At 42.2% G+C, this 22972-nt stretch overlaps 2 protein-coding genes across 7 annotated transcripts in view; one reads left to right on the forward strand and one right to left on the reverse strand.

Moving 5' to 3' along the window:
• bcl3 (BCL3 transcription coactivator) overlaps window positions 1-2308 on the reverse strand; it is a 28425-nt gene extending 26117 nt beyond the window's left edge. For both annotated transcript variants that reach the window (XM_061674284.1, XM_061674285.1), the window contains exon 1: window positions 1362-2308. In XM_061674284.1, coding sequence (XP_061530268.1) covers window positions 1362-1839 — 478 coding nt within the window. In that variant the 5' untranslated portion in view covers window positions 1840-2308. The remainder of the gene's footprint in view (window positions 1-1361) is intronic.
• A 10138-nt stretch (window positions 2309-12446) lies between these two features.
• cblc (Cbl proto-oncogene C, E3 ubiquitin protein ligase) lies at window positions 12447-22116 on the forward strand. Of its 5 annotated transcripts, XM_061674288.1 has the most exons (10): window positions 12447-14130; window positions 16121-16267; window positions 17111-17267; window positions 18042-18163; window positions 18240-18377; window positions 18448-18535; window positions 19645-19776; window positions 20834-21010; window positions 21860-21904; window positions 22023-22116. In XM_061674288.1, exons 1-9 carry the CDS (start codon window positions 13775-13777, stop codon window positions 21887-21889), a joined length of 1347 nt encoding a protein of 448 aa, XP_061530272.1. In that variant the 5' UTR covers window positions 12447-13774; the 3' UTR covers window positions 21890-21904; window positions 22023-22116. The 5 variants fall into 5 exon arrangements, with proteins under 5 accessions (XP_061530272.1, XP_061530270.1, XP_061530271.1 ...); XM_061674286.1 differs by lacking the exons at window positions 21860-21904; window positions 22023-22116 and having other exon boundaries at window positions 20834-21841; XM_061674287.1 differs by lacking the exons at window positions 21860-21904; window positions 22023-22116 and having other exon boundaries at window positions 20837-21841.
• Window positions 22117-22972: the final 856 nt, after the last annotated feature.

Here is a 22972-nt window from a genome sequence, read left to right on the forward strand (position 1 = left end):
TTGATAACTGCAATTTACATTTTTTTTAAGGCGGCACGGTGGTCAACTGGTTAGAGCGTCTGCCTCACAGTTCTGAGGTCCGGGGTTCAATCCCCGACCCCGCCTGTGTGGAGTTTGCATGTTCTCCCCGTGCCTGCGTGGGTTTTCTCCGGGCACTCCGGTTTCCTCCCACATCCCAAAAACATGCATGGTAGGTTAATTGACAACTCCAAATTGCCCGTAGGTGTGAACGTGAGTGCGGATGGTTGTTTGTTTGTTTGTTTGTACCCTGCGATTGGGTAGCAACCAGTTCAGGGTGTACCCCGCCTCCTGCCCGATGATAGCTGGGATAGGCTCCAGCACGCCCGCGACCCTAGTGAGGAGAAGCGGCTCAGAAAATGGATGGATGGATGGATGGACATTTTTTTAACTCCATCATGGAGCTAAAACGTGTATTGCATAGGTATACCTAATGTTTTGTCCATTCGGTGTGCAGAATAATGTTAATGGTGATCCCAATAAAAAGTAAATAAATACCCATTTTATTTAATACTTTACATATAATAGTCATCTTCTTTCCCTTTCGGCTTAACTCTATTCAGGGGTTGCCGCAGCCAATCATCCTCTGCATCTGCTCCATTCTTATATTTTCCAATATTTTTAACAAAAAAAGTAGATTTTATCATTTAACTATTATTTATTAAATTAAATAGTCCGTTCACCCATCCATCATTGTTCTGTACTGCTTATCCTCACTAGGGTCATGGGTGTGCTGGAGCCTCTCCCAGCTGACATCAGATGAGAGGCAGTGTACACACTGGACTGGTCAGCAGTCAATCGCATGACTTAAATTAAATAATCATTATTAAAAATATGAAATAAATGTTTTTATATTTATAAAACAGACTATAGTTGTAAGTTCTACTATATATTGATCAATAATTGCATTTAATAAAATACAATTTAATTTGACAATAATAAAATGTAAAAATGTCTTTACAAAAAGAACATTATTTTCTAAGTGTATGAGGCAGAATCAGCAGAACTATTCATGACATGAATGGTAATTTTAAAATGAGCCGTTTAGAGAAGGTCAAATTAACTTCGCCTGTAAAGGTCATTTTAGGTTTATTCTGAAATCGGACCCGAATGTCCAATATCCCTAACTTTTTGTGAGTAGTGGAGGCCTATATAATTGGACCATACAATAAAACATAGTTATATTTGAATGACAATAGTATATGTAATATATCAAATGAATGCTACCTAAATGTCTTTGCTCTTTTTTATAATGAATCTGAGCATCATATATGATATACATTCTAAATTTCAAAGAGTGCCCTAACATACCTAACTTCACTGTAATGAGTCAATGTACTCACCATAAGTGAACGAGGGTGCGATGTGGACCGGACAGGCGTCAGTGCTCCGCGGAGCCTCCTCAGCCTGCATCAGGGTTACCGGAGCAACGGGCAGCCGAGCCTCCGCGGTCCCCTCCAGGTGGCTTGGTTCCCTCTCCCGGGGCGGCGCGTCAGCCTCTCCCACACGGGAAAGACCCTCCGCTCGCTCCGCTTCTCCGAAGGCTCGCTCCTCCGGCTCCAGCGTGATCGGCCGTTTACGAAAAGGAAGCCGGAGCGAAGCTCTGTCCGCCGGCCTCTTGCGAGAGGAGCCCGGGGCCGGAGGGAGCGTGCCCGAAGTGTGAGACGGAAGCGCAGGTGAACGGACCGGATCCCTCCGGCAACCTCCGCAGTCCGGCGCCACTGTGGACGAGGTGTCCCCCGGCTGGCTGGCGCTCAGGTCCAGCGGCGACGCGGCGAGCGAGCGGCCGTCACCGTTCATGGTCATGATGACCGTCGGCATCGACCGGGGGCGAGGCGCGCGTTGCCCGGTCGAGAGACTCAGGTGCGTCCCGGTGGTTTAGTGGAAATCTGGTAGCATTGAACAACCGGACGGATCGCTCCCAAATCCGATCATCACGAAGAAAAATCCCCCTGGAGTCATTGGTTTGTTTTTTGTTGTTGTTTTGTTTGTTTGTTTTTATTACAAATTGAATTATTCAAAGTGGAAAATAGAGCCACCACAGCTTTTGTGCTGATTGTGACTTGTGCATTGCGGGTAGTGCGCAGCAGCCTAAGTGCTCTTCACCGTTGCTTTCCTTTTAAAATGAAAGTGAGCGATTACAATTCATCACTGACGCGCGTGCGTGCGCGTTTGCTTGCGTGTTAGAGAAGGTTAGGGGGAGTACAGTAAAGTGTCCATTACCAACTTTTGCGGTATCAGTTTTGCATACACAAGTTTAAAACAGAATATAATAGCAATGATATACAGCAGTGATTCTTTAAAGTGTGGTACACATACCACTAGCGGTACACAGGTTCCCTCTTGTGGTACACCAAAGAATCACCTCTTCAGTGCAGTTCAGTTGTATTGAACTTTTGGGGGAAATGTCATCTTTACAAACAACAGTATTTGTTTAAAAACCTTGATTTTTGCACAGTTTTTATTGAACTCGTATAAGTGCAGTGTTAATGTTCAAGCTGCATAATGTTACAATGGCAGTCAGTTCTTCTTTGTTTGTGGCTCTGGTGCCGCTCATTTTCCTCTTGATAATACCCCATAGATTCTCGATGGGGTTTAGATCCGGCGAGTTGGCTGGCCAGTCAAGCGCTGTGATGGCATGGGCATCAAGCCAGGCTTTGGTGCTTCTGGCAGTATTGGGAGGGGCCAGGCCCGATTGCAAGATGAAATCTGGATCTCCATACAGATCCTCAGCAGAAGGAATCATCAAGTCCTCTAAAACATTCTGGTAAACTGTTGCGGTGACCTTGGATTTAAGAAAGCAGAGTTTACCAACACCTCAAGCAGCTTAGGTTCTGTTCTTCACCTATCTTCCTCCAAACCCCTGAACCTTGATTCCCGAATGAAAGGCAAACTTTACTTTCATCGGAAAAGAGGACCTCGGACCACTGGCCAACAGTCCAGCCTCCTTGGCTCAGTTGTGACGCTTCCTACGTTGGCTCAGGCTCAGAAGCGGCTTGACCCGAGGAACCCGACAGTTGTAGCCCATCTCGCGGATGCCTCTGAATGTGGTGGTTTTTGAAGCTGTGATTCCCGCCGCATTCCACTCTTTCTGGATCTCTGCTAGATTCTTGACTCGTCTCTGTTTTCTGTTTGATAATCGACTGAAGCCCACGGTCATCTCTTTTGCCGCTGCACCTTCTCCAGCCACACTTTGTCCCTCCATTGATATGCTTGGACACAGCACTCTGTGAACAGCCAGCCTCCTTAGCTATGAATATTTGTGGCTTACCCATCCTATGGAGGGAATCAATGATGGTCTTCTGGCCAGTTGTCAAGTCTGCAATCTTCCCCATATTGGCCCAAACTGAAGCAATTTAATGACACCTGGGGAAACCTGTGCAGGTGCTTTGAGTTTAGTAGATGATTAGTGTGTGACACTCAGTTTAAAACATTTATGGCCTGCAAAATTTGGGCTGATTTCTTCACAGTATTTTGGGGGGAATTCCTGATTTTGTGGGTTTTATGAGCTGGAAGCCCAAACTATCTAAAAATAAACAAATAAATACATGAAATTGTGGGCCCTGAGCTCCTGACATCACACTTTCATTCATAAAGTTATACTGTGGTGTTTTCCATCTTTCCATTCAACGCCTGGCTTTTTCCACAACCACAATCGAGCTCTGCATCTGATTAAAATGTGATGCATTTAATTTGGCTTTGTGTACTTTTTAGTGTGTGGGGGAGACGGGTGTGCCCTCCCATCAAGATTAGAGAAAGGCTACCTGGGAACACTGAATGTTTGGAACACTGAATGTTTTGCTCATTTTCAATTCAATTTCTCACCACTGGAATTTTAGTTTACTGATCCGTAGGGGGTACAAGTGGTGCGCACATGTAAACTGTCAGCAGGGGTCATCAATGGTGTCCATTGTTTCCGAGCCCTCGGGGCGGTCATGTGCCTCCAGGCCAAAGCGTAACGAGAAAATGTGAGCATAAAAGCGATTCTCCAATCAGTCATGCAAACACACACACACACACACACACACACTAACATCTCCTGATGGTGCTCCACCCTCTCAAGATGTTCGACTTACAAAGGGGCAATTTGGTACTTTCCTGGTTGCACTGAAATGTGGAGTTGGCCACGTTTGGTGTTTAAAGTCCCTAAAACACCCCGACAGCATATATCCTCACTTATGATCATCTGTAAAGTACCACACAAAGTGATGTTTAGTACATTCGTTTGGAGCTTTAAAAATGCTTATATGATTAGAATTATTATTAGTTTGATGTGTTCCATGACCAAGCTCGGAACTCAATGTACTCTTTCAATCTCATTGTATATGTGCATAGTGACAATAAAAAGCATTATTTTCTATTCTACTCATACAATATATCAAATAAAATTTCCCCATTGCAATAAATTGAAATGCCATTAATCTGTTCCATCCCCCGCAAAAAAAAAATTGTAATTTTTTTTTGTTATGATGTTTAACAAAGACAAACAGCACTGTATTGGGGGGGAAAAAGAGAATAAAAGTTAATGTACAGTAATAAACTGGTTTCACTTTACATTCTATAGTATTCCTGAGTTGGATGTCTTTCTTTAATGGGCGTTGCCGAGTGAATGACATCAGGAGCTGAAGTCAGGTTAGCCGTAATTATGCGGGGGGTAAGTTGTGGCTTCCATCAGCTCCTATTTTTATTTTATTTTTTTTAACTGTTTGTCCTGTTAATAAAGTGATGTGTGTAAAATTTCAAAGCTTAATTGATTCACACAGATGAGCATTATCAGATAGATCATTTAAAGACGAGTACAGTGGTGTAAGTCTGTTATAAATATTAAACTATTGTGGAACCACAACAAATGTATTCAAACATGTCATTGCCCATTTGTTACTTTAGCCATCTCAAAAATGATAACCTATGCTTAGACATTAGTGCAATACATTTATCCCATAGAAATGTGTTATTAAAATGAATACATTTACTGGAATTTAAACAGATGCACAAATATAATCCAAGTCAGATTTGATTGAATAGAAATGAAACAGTGAAAGGGATACTTTAGGCTATACTTACTAAAGTATTTACACAATTGCAAGTGAACAAAACCTTTTGTTTTGATAACATAGTTTGTATTTACTTCCTGAATAAACATTGCCCATGCACATCTTTTCCTGGTTTTTAACAGATTCATAATATAAAGGAAAAAAGGCACAAAACATTACAAGTTTATGAAAAGTCAGTCAGATTTGGTAATTTCATGATGTATCAACTTTTAATTATTAAAAAATATCGGGATCAGCAGGCACGTCCATAGACATTTTTGGGGGCAGGTGGTCAAGCCAAAAAAGGGCACCCATCACCCGACTGAAGCACCCCGACCAGTCCCACTGGGAGAGGCACGGGCACCGGACTACCGCCCCCACTGGCACAATACTAAATACTAAAAATAGGCTCTACAGGGGCGGCACGGTGGGCGACTGGTTAGAGCGTCTGCCTCACAGTTCTGAGGACCCGGGTTCAATCCCCGTCCCCGCCTGTGTGGAGTTTGCATGTTCTCCCCGTACCTGCGTGGGTTTTCTCCGGGCACTCCGGTTTCCTCCCACATCCCCAAAACATGCATAAATTGGAGACTCTAAATTGCCCGTAGGTGTGCATGTGCCCTGCGATTGGCTGGCAACCAGTTCAGAGTGTACCCCGCCTCCTGCCCGATGACAGCTGGGATAGGCTCCAGCATGCCCGCGACCCTAGTGAGGATAAGCGGCTCAGAAAATGGATGGATGGAGGCTCTACAGGGATTTATTAAGCACTGAACAACGGATAGCAAAGACAAGTATAAAAAAAAAAACTATAAATATTGACAAACATGTATTATGACAGCACACACAAAAAAACATAATAAGGACTTAGAAAAGTATCAAATGAATGTTAACGCTGTAATATGCGATTTATGGCGCTCCCTAATGCTAAAATTCAGCATTACAACAAAGCCTTCGTCGCTTCGATATGACAGAGGCTAAATGTCCGGCCTCCTCCTCCTCCTTTCAACCCCGCAAGCTTTCTCCTTTCCCTATCGCCGTGTCCAAAATCACTCCGGAACCACTATATTGTGCACTATATAGTGGTTATGCCATTTTGTCCAACTGCTTACTGATCAAATTCAGTGCCCTATATAGTGCACTCAAAATTTCACACAAAAGCATTGCAAAAAGTAGTGAACAACCGATGGTCACTCACCGAGTCGTGATATACCATGATGCATTGAGTCTTCAGAGAAAGAATGGTGGGACTAAATGCCCCACAGACGGAAGGAATACATTTTTCGTATAAATGTAAGTAACTTTTCAAAAAAGCTTCGACTGTTGGCGTTTTTTATAGCAATGCACACCAAAATCATCTTGTTTTAATAACATTCAATTTTTATTATTTTTTTGTGAACCCACCGCAACAGCCTACGTTGATAATGTGCGACAGCTGTGACGTCATTCAGAGAGCACCGTGTAGTGTCCGAGAGCTGTTACGAATGAGCTCACTATGTAGTCCACTGTATAGTGCAACCCTACATGGGGAGTAGGGAGTGAGCGAACTATTTCCGACACAGCCTCAAGGCTCAGTCAAACTTCGCGCTGTCCAAATATGGACCTGCCCGTGCGGAGGTGAATTGCGTAATTTCCGCTGCGTCATTTTCGAACGCCATCAAGTGATTCATCGTGGAACTGTATCGAATAGTCAATAAATATTAAAAAAAAAAAAAAGTATTGAAAAATATAGCAAGATGTGTCAGAAGCTGATAGGCTTATTCTGTATTCTGTTATCTCTTGTAGTGTCTTGGGTGAAAATTACTTATTTTTAAAAACAAAAATAGTTGTGGATTAGAGCTTTAAGGATACTTAAGAGTGTGCTTAAGGACGATTAAAAATAGTCAAAGGACTCTCCAACACATTAAATGACTATCTAGCTATCAAAATGTAGGCTAAATTGCGAAAGAGTTTAATGAGTGTTGTTGTTGTTGGTAACATAGGCCAAAATCTGGCAAAGGAAATTAGCCGCGCTACAGATGAGGTTAACCAATTTAATTTTGCAATAAATAACAGCCACTAAATGTTTTGGGGTGGAGTTTCTCTGAGTGATGCGGTAATTCCTACATCGTTCACTTGATTTGGATGTACCATAAAAGTAAAGCTGTAGGTTTTCAACGAAGCCACATCTTGTGGTGGCATTTATAGCCAAAAAGATCCCAATATTTATGTACCTGACCACTGGTATGTAGGTAACGAGAGTGGCTAATTTGGGCGAGAGGCGGTGTACACCCTGAACTGGTCGCCAGCCAATTACAGGACACATATAAACAAACAAGCATTCACACTTACATTCACAACTACGAACAATTTATAGTTATCAATCAACCTAGCGTGCGTGTTTTTGGAAAGTAGGAGGAAGCCGGAGTTTTCTTGGCATTTAACACTTCTTTTTTTTTCCTCAATGAAATGAGCCCACCTTGTGGTCGGGGAGATCATGTGCAGAGTGAGTACAGTATGGCTTTGGAGTCTATAAATCCAGTGTTCACTGCTTAGTACCCTATAAATAATTGAACAATACAGTATCCGTTTACCATTGCGGGTCTCATATAGCTGCAAAAGGCAAGCAAACTACTGTATTGGAAGCAGATCTCAATGCGATGCAGCGTATAATTAACAAGACATTGTCAGGTGGGCAAAAAAATAGTCAAAAATGTAACTATGTCAACATGTGTATGTTAAATATGTCAAATTATTTATTTTAATAAAATATTTAAACCTCACTTTAAATGAAATGATTATTATATGGTCAGCACGGTGAGCGACTGGTTAGAGCGTCGGCCTCACAGTTCTGAGGAGCGGGGTTCAATCCCCGACCCCGCCTGTGTGGAGTTTGCATGTTCTCCCCGTGCCTGCGTGGGTTTTCTCCGGGCACTCCGGTTTCCTCCCACATCCCAAAAACATGCGTGGTAGGTTAATTGACAACTCTAAATTGTCCATAGGTGTGAGTGTGAGTGCGAATGGTTGTTTGTTTGTTTGTATGTGCCCTGCGATTGGCTGGCAACCAGTTCCGGGTGTACCCGCCTCCTGCCCGATGATAGCTGGGATAGGCTCCAGCACGTCCGCGACCCTAGTGAGGAGAAGAGGCTCAGAAATGGATGGATGGAAGTTATCACATTAAGACGTGACAAGTTTGACTTCGGCATTGGGCTAAACAAAACGAAGCAATTTTTCCTGGTTCAGGTCACTGGCGGAGCCCTTTGAAAGTATGTGTGTCTTCTTTTTAAATCTTGAATTTTTATAAACACTTGGCCTTGTTTTTTTTTCACAGTGTTATAGAATAGTAGCATAAATGCAGCCCTATGGGTGGCACAAGTCAGTGCAAACTGTAGGCCGGTCCCAAGCCCGGATAAATGCAGAAGGTTGCGTCAGGAAGGGCATCCGGCTTAAAACCTTGCCAAACAAATATGAGCGTTCATCCAAAGAATTCCATACCGGATCGGTCGTGGCCCGGGTTAACAACGTCCGCCACCGGCGCCGTCAACCTGCGGGGCGCCGTTGGAAATTCAGCTACTGTGGGTCGAAGTCAAAGAAGAAGAGGAGGTGGAAAGCGGGTTCTTCGGCAGAAAGAGAAGAGGAAAATACAGAGCCTAGAACTGAATGTGGGGACTTTGAATGTTGGGACTATGACAGGAAAATCTCGGGAGTTGGTTGACATGATGATGAGGAGAAAGGTTGATATATTGTGTGTCCAGGAGACCAGGTGGAAAGGCAGTAAGGCTAGAAGTTTAGGGGCAGGGTTTAAATTATTTTACCATGGTGTCGATGGGAAGAGAAATGGAGTCGGGGTTATTTTAAAAGAAGAGTTGGCTAAGAATGTCTTGGAGGTGAAAAGAGTATCAGATCGAGTGATGAGGCTGAAATTTGTAATTGAGGGTGTTATGTGTAATGTGATTAGTGGCTATGCCCCACAGGTAGGATGTGACCTAGAGGTGAAAGAGAAATTCTGGAAGGAGCTAGATGATGTAGTTCTTAGCATCCCAGTCAGAGAGAGAGTCGTAATTGGTGCAGATTGTAATGGACATGTTGGTGAAGGTAATAGGGGTGATGAAGAAGTGATGGGTAAATACGGCATCCAGGAAAGGAACTTGGAGGGACAGATGGTGGTAGACTTTGCAACAAGGATGCAAATGGCTGTAGTGAACACTTTTTTCCAGAAGAGGCACGAACATAGGGTGACCTATAAGAGCGGAGGTAGAAGCACACAGGTGGATTACATCTTGTGCAGACGATGTAATCTGAAAGAGGTTACCAACTGTAAGGTAGTGGTAGGGGAGAGTGTGGCTAGACAGCATAGGATGGTGGTGTGTAAGATGACTCTGGTGGTGGGGAGGAAAATTAGGAAGACAAAGGCAGAGAAGAGAACCATGTGGTGGAAGCTGAGACAGGACGAGTGTTGTGCAGCTTTTCGGGAAGAGGTGATACAGGCTCTCGGTGGACGGCAGGAGCTTCCAGAAGACTGGACCACTGCAGCCAAGGTGATCAGAGAAGCAGGCAGGAGAGTACTTGGTGTATCTTCTGGCAGGAAAGGAGAGAAGGAGACTTGGTGGTGGAACCTCACAGTACAGGAAATCATACAAGGAAAGAGGTTAGCTAAGAAGAAGTGGGACACTGAGAGGACCGAGGAGAGGCGAAAGGAATACATTGAGATGCGACACAGGGCAAAGGTAGAGGTGGCAAAGGCAAAACAAGAGGCATATGATGACATGTATGGCAGGTTGGACACTAAAGAAGGAGAAAAGGATCTATACAGGCTGGCCAGACAGAGGGACAGAGATGGGAAGGATGTGCAGCAGGTTAGGGTGATTAAGGATAGAGATGGAAATATGTTGACTGGTGCCAGCAGTGTGCTTGCTAGATGGAAAGAATACTTCGAGGAGTTGATGAATGAGGAAAATGATAGAGAAGGGAGAGTAGAAGAGGTAAGTGTGGTGGACCAGGAAGTGGCAATGATTAGTAAGGGGGAAGTTAGAAAGGCATTAAAGAGGATGAAAAATGGAAAGGCAGTTGGTCCTGATGACATTCCTGTGGAGGTATGGAAGCATCTAGGAGAGGTGGCTGTGAAGTTTTTGACCAGCTTGTTCAATAGAATTCTAGTGCGTGAGAAGATGCCTGAGGAATGGAGGAAAAGTGTACTGGTGCCCATTTTTAAGAACAAAGGTGATGTGCAGAGCTGTGGCAACTATAGAGGAATAAAGTTGATGAGCCACACAATGAAGTTATGGGAAAGAGTAGTGGAGGATAGACTCAGGACAGAAGTGAGTATTTGCGAGCAACAGTATGGTTTCATGCCTAGAAAGAGTACCACAGATGCATTATTTGCCTTGAGGATGTTGATGGAAAAGTACAGAGAAGGTCAGAAGGAGCTACATTGTGTCTTTGTAGATCTAGAGAAAGCCTATGACAGAGTACCCAGAGAAGAACTGTGGTACTGCATGCGGAAGTCTGGAGTGGCAGAGAAGTATGTTAGAATAATACAGGACATGTACGAGGGCAGCAGAACAGCGGTGAGGTGTGCTGTAGGTGTGACAGAAGAATTTAAGGTGGACGTGGGACTGCATCAGGGATCAGCCCTGAGCCCCTTCCTTTTTGCAGTGGTGATGGATAGGCTGACAGATGAGGTTAGACTGGAATCCCCGTGGACCATGATGTTTGCAGATGACATTGTGATCTGCAGTGAAAGCAGGGAGCAGCTGGAGGAACAGTTAGAGAGATGGAGGCATGCACTGGAAAGAAGAGGAATGAAGATTAGCCGAAGTAAAACAGAATATATGTGCATGAATGAGAGGGCTGGTGGGGGAAGAATGAGGCTACAGGGAGAAGCGATAGCAAGGGTGGAGGACTTTAAATACTTGGGGTCAACCGTCCAGAGCAATGGTGAGTGTGGTCAGGAAGTGAAGAAACGGGTCAAAGCAGGTTGGAACGGGTGGAGGAAGGTGTCAGGTGTGTTATGTGACAGAAGAGTCTCTGCTAGGATGAAGGGCAAAGTTTATAAAACAGTAGTGAGGCCAGCCATGATGTACGGATTAGAGACAGTGGCACTGAAGAGACAACAGGAAGCAGAGCTGGAGGTGGCGGAAATGAAGATGTTGAGGTTCGCTCTTGGAGTGACCAGGTTGGATAAAATTAGAAATGAGCTCATCAGAGGGACAGCCAAGGTTCGATGTTTTGGAGACAAAGTTAGAGAGCGCAGACTTCAATGGTTTGGACACGTCCAGAGGAGAAATAGTGAGTATATTGGAAGAAGGATGATGAGGATGGAGCTGCCAGGCAAGAGAGCTCGAGGAAGACCAAAGAGAAAGTTGATGGATGTCGTGAGGGAAGACATGATGGCAGTTGGTGTTCGAGAGGAGGATGCAGGAGATAGGCTTACATGGAAAAGGATGACGCGCTGTGGCGACCCCTAACGGGACAAGCCGAAAGGAAAAGAAGAAGAAGAAGAAGTTATAGAATAGTAGCATAGTTACATAGCTAGTAACTTTGATTGATAAGACACAAAAAGAAGACATGCGTACCTTCACCAAACCAAAAGGAACACTCCCGTTACCTACATACCAGTGGTCAGGTCCATAGTTACAGGTCCAAACCAAAAGGAAATTTGTTTTGTTTTGTTTTGTTTTACCAAATGCGAAACAGAGACTTATCACGTCATAACTTATCGCATTAAAAAGTGAAACTTAGGTTATAATGTGAAATTTATCACATGAAAACATGACAATCACATTAAAACATGAAATGTATCATCCTGGGGATGGGGAAACGTTATATTGAAACAAAAGATGAGAGTCTCTGTACCTTGGGGGGGAGGGGTGGGAGGGGATTAAATCAACAAAGTGAGGGGCTCTGGTTAGGAGGGGAATGATGCTTCCTCTTCCCGCCGACGTGTCAGATGGCAACAAATATTTCGATTCATATTTTCCTATTCATCAGCAGCTAACTTTATTTTGGAGTTACTGCTTTTTCTCAAGAGAAGGGCATTTATGCTACGAGGGTAAGCGGCAGGCTAAATTTACAGTACTTTTTTTTTTTCCTTTTACAAAGTGGATAAATGTGGAACCGACTGGAAGAAGGAAATGTTTGTGGACTTTTACATTATGTCTGTAAGTCAGCAGGTACTACTACATCACATAGTAATAGTTTCTGTAAAACTTTTCATTTGGAGCCCAACCTGAACAATCAATCAATCAATCAATCTCTCTCTCTCTCTCTCTCTCTATCTCTCTCTCTCTCTCTCCCTCCCCCCCCTTGCTCGCTGGCCTGTTTGTTTCTGCTGCTGCAAAAAGTAAACCAGTTAGTCCAGCTTCAAGCAGGAAGTCAACAGCTGCTGCAAAAAGTAAACCAGTTGGTCCAGCTTCAAGCAGGAAGTCAACAGCTGCTGCACACAAAAAGGTGTCAGTAAGAAAGAAAAGCAAAAGCAGTGTTCAGGCAAATGGCGTGGAGCACGTTTTCCGATCCACGTGCTGCGAGTTTCACGTCTCGGCCCGTCTTGACCCTGTAGACAGAAGGCATTGAGAAGCTACTATAAGGACAGCAGAGGCTTGTTTTTGTGAGTAGGCCTACATGATCACGATGATCGTCTATTTTGACTCCAGTATGAGGACAACACCTTTGACAGTTAATATTTTTCAAATGACATTCTTATTCAGGGCTTCCCAAAAAGGGATTTGACATAACTAAGAAGATTATAATAAATGGTTTAGTTTTAAAAAAGTAATTCATTTAATATACATTAGTTTTAGTTAGTTACTATTTTGAAAAAATATCAATTTAATGCAATACTACTTTTGTAGGTGGTGCAAGAACAATTGAATCGAAAGTAGTGAATAATATTTTAGGGGTGCGCTGGGTTCCCAATAAGGGGTGTGAGCTTGATGCTTGGGTGGGTGGTTGGATTTGTAAAATTCTTTCCCCGCAGTTTTCAAATCGAGTACATTTTCTAAATTTATGTTTGCTAAAATTTGTTTCTACTATTAATTTGTTTTTAAATAGTTTGGTTTAAATATAAATCCATATTGCAATACTAATTTTGTAGGGGATGAAAAACATGTATTTTTAAATTCTGATTTTTTAAAATACATTTTATATTAACATTTTTGTATTTATTTACTTTTTGCTCAAATTTAATACAAGTATACTATTTTAAATTGAATGAAATATTAAGTTTGTAAATGATCAGAGAACAAAAGTATTTCTGGGGCGTGGATTTTTAATTGCATTTTCAATTTTGTTATTTTCTAATATTCTTTCATACATTTTTCTAAATTAATTAAAACAATCTATTTTTTCGATACACTTCTAATGTAGTACAATTTTTGTATGGGGGTACAGAAAGTATTTATCAATCGATTAATAACATTTAAGATGAAACATACTATACATTTCTAAAATTAATTTATGATATAAAATTTGTTTTGCTAATTTTTAAAGGGTTGCGTGGCATAGAAAAGAGAACCACTGTTATAATGCTATAATATATGACTTGAATTATAAATCTTTCATGATAAGCAACATTTTTCTCAATGTTTATCCGCTGCATCTTAGAGAGATGTTGCAGTGTCCATTTTAAACATTCCATTTAGATGCCAAGTATGCTTCCTTATCCGATAAATATTTAATTCAGCAAAAAATGTGAACTTCATAACGTAAGGAGCAGATCAAACAGGCACATCCAACCACAGAACAGTGTCGTGATGGCAACGGCCAGCTCAGAAGATAACGTGCGTCAGCATCCTACCAATGGAGACCACATGCTGGTCAACAAAACTCTCAGGAGGTTGGAAAAACTCCACGAGTTGTGCTCGGACCCCCGGCTGAGCCTCAAGAACAGCCCGCCGTATCTTCCTGAGCTGGTCCCCAATACGGCCTCTGTGCTCCGACGGGTCTGGAAGCCCTACCGAGGCCTCGGGGCACTGATGGGCCGGGCCCCCGCGGGGGACGAGGCGGTGTACCTCAGGGTCCATGCCAGGAACCTGCTGGATAAGACGGACAGGGCCTTGCTGCTCTTTAAAGACAAGGACAAGATGTTTGATGAGACGTCCAGCTACAGGTAAAATTATTTCAAATTATTTTTGCAAACACACATTTAAGCCAAAGTGTGAAAATTGATTTTGTTTGGATGAATCCTTTTACGAAATGAAACTCACCTGACACAACATTAGGTACACCACCACAATCTCATCCAGAAATCTGTCATGAACGGAACAGAGGATAGGACCCAAAAATGCACAACTCCAAAACAAATGGACAGTTCCAAAATGAGAGGTTTAATATACGGGCAGAGGTCGGTACACAGGCAGGCAATCCAAAAATGGCAACAGTATCCAAAAACATGAGGCAAAAAGGCGAGGTCGATAATCGGAACAGGGTCTAGTCTTACTGTGAGTCTTTGACGTGGAAACGAGGAATGCTGGAACGCGACGACAAGGTACAACGAACTGGCGACTTGAAAGAATGAGAGACAAGGTTAAATGCAAGGGGTAATTAGGGTGAACGAGGCACAGGTGGTGAGTATGCTCTCAGGAGCAGGTGTGTATGAAACGGGGAAGACAAAAACCGGAACACACACCCATGACAGTACCACCCCCCCCGTAATGGCCGGCCCCCGGAGCCCCTGGATGCGCAACGTGGACGTTCCGAATGAGCGAGTCATCCACGATAAACGCAGACGGCACCTATGAACGTTCCTCAGGCCGGTAGCCCTCCCGAGTCCACCAGATATTGAAACCCCCTCCCCCTCCGACGAGACGACAAGAGCCGCCATCCACAAACCGGGGGGGAGGAGTGGGGCCAGAAGGCGGGACCAGAGGGGACTCCCGGGCTGGCTTGAGCAGGCTGACGTGAAAAGCAGGGTGGACCTGCATCGACCTTGGGAGCCTAAGGTTGACTGTGACAGGGTTGATGATCTTTGTGATGGGGAAGGGCCCAACGAACCTGGGCTTCTTGGACTCCACCCGGAGTGGAATATGTTTGGTAGAGAGCCAAACTCACTGACCCACTTTGTAGTTCGGGGCCGGTGTCCTCCGACGGTCAGCAGCGGGGTTTTGTAGGCCCGTCCCTGGCGCAGCAACATCTGACGGGCTCGCTCCCAGGTCCTCCTGCAGCTGTGGACTGTGGGGCTACGGCAGGAAATAGCGATGGTTGGTAACCACGCACAACGTGAAAAGGCGCTAGACCAGTGGATGCAGAGGGGAGGGAATTGTGAGAGAATTCGACCCAAACCAGTTTCTGAGAACAGGATCGTGGCTCCTGTGAAGCGAGACATCGGAGCCCAGTCTCCAGGTCCTGGTTCAGCCTCTCGATTTGTCTGTTGGTTTCAGGTTGAAACCCAGATGACAGAATTCCCAATTTGCGGAATGAATTGGGTACCCCTATCAGATACCACATTCTTGGGAAAACCATGGAACTTGAATACCTGGTCTATCATTAACGGCAGTGTCTTTAGCTGAGTGGAGTTTCAGGAGTGCAATGAAGTGTGCCATTTTAGAGAACCTGTCCACGACTGTGAGAATTGTGGTATTTCCTTTCGAGGCTGGTAATCCCGTCACAAAGTCTACGGAGATGTCTGATTCGGATGCATCCCGGACGCCTCCCTGGTGAGGCGTTCCGGGCACGTCCCACCGGGAGGAGACCCCGGGGACGACCCAGGACACAGAGACTACATCCTTCGGCTGGCCTGGGAACGCCTCGGGATCCCCCCGGAAGAGATGGATGAAGTGGCTGGGGAGAGGGAAGTCTGGGCGTCCCTGCTAAAGCTACTGCCCCCGCGACCCGACCTCGGATAAGCGGTAGAAAATGGATGGATGGATGGATGGATAGTTATATTACTTTGAGAATTTAAAATGGAATAATTGAAATTAAAATAATATAAAAAAATGATACCACTATTACATTTTCAACACTGTAACTTGTAATTGTAACTAACTACCTTTCCAAAATCTTCCCATCACTGCTTTTATGTAAGTTGACCCTGTGTGGGCAGATAATGTTCCAAGCAATATACAAGTGTCATGTCTATGTGCTTTTGTTTCCCGTGTCAGGATGAACCTTACCAAGCTGTCCCTGATCTTCAGTCACATGTTGTGGGAGCTTAAGGCCGTGTTTCCGGGGGAACGTTACCACGGCGACACCTACAAGATGATCAAGACGGAAGCACGGGACTTTTGGAAGCTTTCTTTTGGCAAAAAGTGAGACTTTTGCTTGATACACTTGCTTGTTGATTGATTTGCTTGTTTGATTTGGTTATTCGCGGTTTAGCAATCGCAAATTCGCCTATTCATTTATTTTTGGGTGGTATCCTGTTTTTAGTAGAAAAACTCACCTTTTTGCTTTTTTTTTTTGCTGAGGCCAAAGCCTTCTCTAATATGAAAATATTGTTTTGGCACCATCTGGACGCATCTTGTTGCCAAGCGACTATGTTTGAAGTGAAGGGAGGAGCTTCATTTCGTGAAGTCAAGGTCTTGTCTCATAGAAAATTGTGAAAATTGTACCAACATGGTTGCTCGAGTGTATCCTCCAAAGTCAAACACCCCAAAAGGATGAACTCAAAAAGTTACAATTTATGGCAAAAAGATGAAAAACCAAGTACAAATTACTGCACACAATTCAATTAAATTAAAAAGACACTAATGGAAACAAACATATTCACTACGTATCAATTACTGCAATTGAAGCAATACCTGTAACAAAAGCTTTCTTTTTACTTTATTTCTGTTTTATTAAACTGCGGTTAAGTTATTTTTACCCTTGGCATGATTTCCAATAAGAAATCTTGACAGTTAACCAGCGTCACGAAACAGATTCTGTTGAAATTTGGAGGTTCCACTGCATCAAGTATGTCCACTTAAAAGAGAGTGAGAATACCTAATAACCGTTTTATTATTAAAGCAAGACATACATTTTCTTTGCATTATTTACAATAGTAAAAAAGTGTTTATACTGTAAATTAAAATAGGTCAGGGAAGGTCCCCTTCAACTGGGGAGGTTCCGCCGTAATGTTTAACCTTACCTGACCGTGCCGCGCTGCGTAGATGCATTGTGCGATGGAGCAGTTTCGCAGAGAAGCTGCGCCGCGTGCACCTGTTTGAGGACGGGATGGAGTCCATGGCCCTCAAGTCCACTGTCGATCTCACCTGCAACGACCACGTCTCTGTCTTTGAATTTGACATCTTTACCAGGCTCTTTCAGGTGGGGTTTCTACCTTACTTTTCAATGCACCGCAAACAGCATATTAAATTTGAGTTGTACAAGGTTTTGGGGGGTTAAACATTTGTAAAGGGTATCAAAATCAAAAATGGAAAATAGAACCGACAAGGTCGATGTCCAATTTCTACGTAATTTACTGTCAGTTATGTTTATATAAACAAATATTTTTAAAAATAATTTATATACATTTATTTTGAACATTTTCTTTTAAAAATCTTTTAAAATATATAATTTCTTAAATTATAAATTGAATTTAATTTTAACACTGTAAAACAAATACAATCACTATTATTTAAAACTTATTTTTTTTAGTAAAAATATTTATTGAGAAAATATTTAAATTATGAAGTATCTTTTTAAAATGTATTACAAGATATTTTTAAAGCATAAGAGCTCTGGAAATACATGTGCAAAATTACATTAATCTTTTTAATAAGACAATTAATTTCTAAAAAGTATAGCCACTGTAACGTTATGCACAGTTCAAACATTAACACTGTTCAAATATAGGGGGGAAAAATTCACTCCAATTTTGATTCAATTCAAATGAATTGCACATAAGTTAAATAACATTGTACCTGAATAAGTTTACAAACAAACACTTCTTAAATATTACATGCAAATGTATTGTACTAAAAAGTAAAATACAACTGAATTGTATAGGCAGTGATTATTTGGCATACCACCAGAGTGAGCCCATGTACCACTAGTGGTACTAGTACCACACTTTAGGACAATCCCATCTCGCTCCTTTAGCCATGGGGATCCCTCCTGTGGAACTGGAACCAACTAGCCGTGACCCACCCGGGCTACATGGCCTTCCTCACGTATGACCAGGCCGTGTCACGACTGAAACGCTACATCCACAAGCCTGGAAGGTGGACCACCAGCACTCATTTTGTGACTAATATTGTACTACTCGTGATTAATCATGCCTCTCCCCCTCCTCCTTAGCTATATATTCCGTCTGAGCTGCACCAGGATGGGCCAATGGGCCATCGGGTACGTGACCGGTGAGGGCGGCATTGTGCAGACCATCCCTGAGAATATGTCGCTCTGCCTGGCGCTTCTTCTGGGCCACAGCCAGGAATGGTTAGCGCGCACACACGTTTTTGGCACGCACTTGTGTTTTCTTCTAAGTACGTGTATTGATGTATGGCAGCTACTTGTACCCGGACGGTCGCGATGTGAACCCAGACCTCACTGCACTGCACCGACCGGAACACAAAGCAAAAGTCAACGTTACGCGAGTATGTGCACCTTATATACAGTATAAAAAGATGTAGCACACAGAGCATATATATGTGTATATATATATATATATATATATATATGTGTATATATATATATATATATATATATATGTGTATATATATATATATATATGTGTATATATATATATGTATATATTCTGCAATATATACATATACACACATACACATATACATATACACACATACACATATATACATACATACACATACATATATATATAATTAATTTAATTATAATTAATTCGCCAAATATTTAATAATAAAAGATCAAAGTAAAATTAGTTATTTTACTAATATGTTTTGTATTTTATGTCATTCATTTTCATATTTTTATTTTTATTGATAATTTTATTCAACAAAGTAATTCATGTTAATTTTTTGCTTTACCGTTTATATATAATTGAGTTAGTATCAATTAAGCATCTATTTTTAAAAATGTATACAGTATTGAAACAGTTTGATGAATATGTTTGTTTTTATTTCTTTACTACAAATCAATTCACAAATTATTTAATGAGCTGAATGAATTATAAATACAATTTACCATATTTAAGAGGGAAATGGCCTAATTAATTAAACAAATATTACAAAACTCTTGATAATGGCTCAGTGGGCCCGGTTAAAGAACGGAGGGACTGTTTGTGGCCCCCGGGTTGTACCCTGCTCTAACTTTTTATGGTTGTTTATTAACCATGGTAATAGACCGTATATCAGACAAAAATGTGCAAAAAAAACAGACCGTATAAAAGTTGAAAGTTGTGAAATGAGTATTTGATCCCCTACAACTCAGCCACATTTTGACACCCACTCTTCGTCTGGAGCCCATGTGGCACACAGCTGTGCACAATTGCCAATACTACTGATCTCTCTTCGTCATGTGTATAAAGCAGATCTGTGTTGGGAATCCATTTTTTAACAGCCATAAAAATTTTAGACTAAATTTCTTTTGAAGTGACCATATTTCAAAATTCCGCAAGAGAATAAAATCATTATTCCCGCCACTGGTAATTGATTGATGCTAGCGAGCACATGCTGGAGACTAACCTTCCTTCCTGCTGTCGCGTGTGCATGGCGGTGTGAAACAGGAGCAGTATGAGCTTTACTGTGATCCAGGCACCTCCTTCCAGCTGTGCAAGATCTGCACAGAGAAGGACAAGGACACCCGCATCGAGCCGTGCGGCCACCTCATGTGCAGACGCTGTCTGGACAACTGGCTGGTACAACAACACACAATACACTACATTTTTGGGAGTGATTGATTGCTTGAAGCAAGCACACTTTTTGACTCTTATTTAGAGAGCAGTGCAAGCGAGAGAGTGAGAATAGGCGCTAAGCATACTTTAAAAAGTGTGTTTTGATACGTTTAAGTTCATTTTTTAAAGTTTAAATGTATTTAAAGCATCTGGGAGTGGGAAACATGGGGTTCTATTGTCATGCCTGGCATAAATCCAGCGTGGCGTGTGGTGCAACTCTGTGCAAATGTGGGTTAGACCCAGTGTTGGTAATTTTGTGGACCAATGCAGGCTGGCGCATCTTAAAAAGGAGCGCCTGCACTGCTGATGACGTGATCACAGGCGACTTCAATCCTGTCCAATCAAAGCGGCTCTTCTCATTGCCTTTAAATGTGGCACGCTAGTCGCAAACTGACAGTCTTTGACAGAGTGAAAGAAGAACCTCAAGTCCGGGAGGTCAAAGCGCACAAAGTATGTTTATACGGAACTGCAAGCAGACCTCCACCATCTCAGTTGGCTTGGGAAGAGATCACAGATCTGCACTTGGAGACCACCCCCCACCCCAAATTGTTTATGTGCCCACCTGTGGCAGTGGGATAAACAAGAAAATATAATGCTATTGAGAAGAGTAATATTGCATTCAATTAATTGATTTCTCCAATAATTCAGAGGGTTCGATGCTAGCTGTTCACATATTTATGACTGAAATACATCTGACATCCACCACACGTCTGTGGAGCTCAGAATCTGATCAAATTTACCAAAATCGCGTTTGACCAGCTGGGTCAAGATTTAGACGGGGTCGCAGCATGTGTTGGTTTGGACCGACTTTTCCGTCACCAAATTGTCACTCTGCCAAGTGCATCTCCAAGGGCCACAGATGCGCCGTCTACGAATATAGGGCCCATAGTCTCTTAATATAGCATCTTTTTGACTACTGCAGGTGGATCTGGAATGTATCCCTCACCATAAATGGCGGTGGGGGGGGTCAGTGCAAGAAACTTTATTAGGTACACCAACCTGACATACTGTGAACATCCAGCAGAAGTCGGCCGGCCACACGTGTCCGTACTGCCGCTCTGACATCGACGACACGGAGCCCGTCGACGTCGAGCCCTACCAGCTGGAACACAAGGAGGAGGAGGAGAGTGACGATGATGAAGACGACCACGAAGACATTGAGCTGGTGGTGAAGCAAATGGGTGCGCTTAGGAAGACGGTGCGTAGTTATAGTATAGTGTTCATTGAAAAGCATGACAATATCCAGATCTACATTTCTATTAGGAAAAAAAGATGTGGCCTTAGATTTCAGCATAAATTGATCATAAAATATGAGCCAATCTTCATCTAAATCAAAGACAACAGACAATCATAGTCTGCTTAAACTAATATCTCACAAACATTTATGTTTCTGCATTTTTATTGCACAGACCATGAAAAAAAATCACAATACAGGGCAGGAAAAGTATGTAAACCCCTAGCCTAGGTGAATGACTTCAGAGACAGGAGTCAGACCACTTAGAGTCCAAACAATGTGACGAGCTTGGTGGTGTTGGTTAAAGTCAAACTGCTCTATAAAAAAACATTCTCAGGCAGCATTGCCTGATGTGAACCGATGCATGCTCTCAGAATGTTCTCAGAAGACTTAGGTTAAGAATTGTTAACTTGCATGAAGGGTTTCAAAAGTACAGTGGTACCTTGACATACAACCATACCAATTTACCAGTTTCTTCAAGTTGCGAGCTATTGCTTAGTTAACTTTTGCTTTGTGTTGTGAGCCAGAATTTGAGGTACAAGCAAGTTGCGTGTCTGTTTTGTTCTACAATTGTGACAGTTTTCGCTTTTTGATGAGGATAGGTGGGAAGAGCACAACCTGAGTGTCCATACAGCACGTGCATGAGTTTCACCTCCGATTTAGTATAGCCACATACGGAAGAGGCCTGGGTAGGATTTGAAAAAAAAAAAAAAAAAAACCATAATTGTACTGTTCACATTGACATGAAAAAATCCGATACATGTCACATAAGGGCAAACAAACCCGAAACATTCTGTGCTTTGTGTTCGTCAGACTGCAGCGAGCGGAGTCACTCAGCAATGAATGAAGAGGACGCTGGTGAGCTGTTTCTTGTTTACACTCCAACAGAGAGAAAGAAGCTGGGGAGAAACACAAATGTAATGTTTATTTATATACACAAGTCAGTAACCCATTTAATTTCTCTTTCTGGGTGTAGGCGGAGCAGTGTGAAGCTGATCATCGAGTCCAGAATAACATCAAGAAGGCATCTAGGCGATATATTTTGGAATAAATAATTTAAGAAATAAATCATTGAAACTAAATTCAATAATGTGTTCTTGTCGTATGTGTTTGACAGAGAAAGTTGCTCACTTACGCCCCTACTGTACAGGAGTATGTAATACAGTATGTATAACATTTGAGAATTTCAGTTGCACATAAAATGTGATAAAATTAATAAACATCAAGATTCGTTCAATTAAAAATATAAATCAGATATACAATTATACTGTAAACCATGTTAATGCTATAATTTATAATGATATGAAATATTAAATATGCATTTTAATTAAGATAAAAAAATTATAAACCATCGTTTTAAATAACAAGGTGTCCCCCCAAACCTGTATTTTTATTCTTTTGAAATTATTGTTGGGTGGGAATAAATCTGATAAATTTATTATAAATTACTTTAAAAAACAGACATTAAAATAGAACATTTGAGAGATTGTGCTGCTAAAAGTAATATTAATGTAAAAACATGTAAATTCAAGATAATAATAATAATAATATAGAACTCCATCCATCCTTCGTCAATACCGCTTATCCTGTTCAGGGTCGCAGGCTGCTCGAGCCTATCCTGGCCGACTTCGGGCGAAAGGCAGACTACACCTACTAATATAGAAATCACATTTACATAAATAAACTAAATTAATATATATTTAATATCATCATGAATGAGGCATCTGTGAGTTGCCTGCCTGCTACAACAGCTCCCTTTTTTTGTCATCGAGTCTTCGTTTTTTGTCGTGTAAACCGGTTTTGGACCGTTTTCACTTTCTTTGCCGAAGAGTATCGTCGCATGTTGTTGTTTGCGACTTCATTGACATCCTGTTTACAAACAGCTCTGTTACTTTCTCCCTCGTTTTACACCTTACACCCTTTTTG

Source organism: Phycodurus eques, chromosome 4, assembly GCF_024500275.1.
Source record: "Phycodurus eques isolate BA_2022a chromosome 4, UOR_Pequ_1.1, whole genome shotgun sequence".
Classification (NCBI taxonomy): domain Eukaryota; kingdom Metazoa; phylum Chordata; class Actinopteri; order Syngnathiformes; family Syngnathidae; genus Phycodurus; species Phycodurus eques.

Excerpts from the sequence above, each read along its gene's own strand:
- cblc (XM_061674286.1), top strand. The coding sequence starts at position 13,775 with ATGGCAACGGCCAGCTCAGAAGATAACGTGCGTCAGCATCCTACCAAT. Across the intron at positions 17,268-18,041 it reads TCTTTACCAGGCTCTTTCAG|CCATGGGGATCCCTCCTGTG; the intron begins GTGGGGTTTCTA and ends TCGCTCCTTTAG. Across the intron at positions 18,536-19,644 it reads CAAAAGTCAACGTTACGCGA|GAGCAGTATGAGCTTTACTG; the intron begins GTATGTGCACCT and ends GGTGTGAAACAG.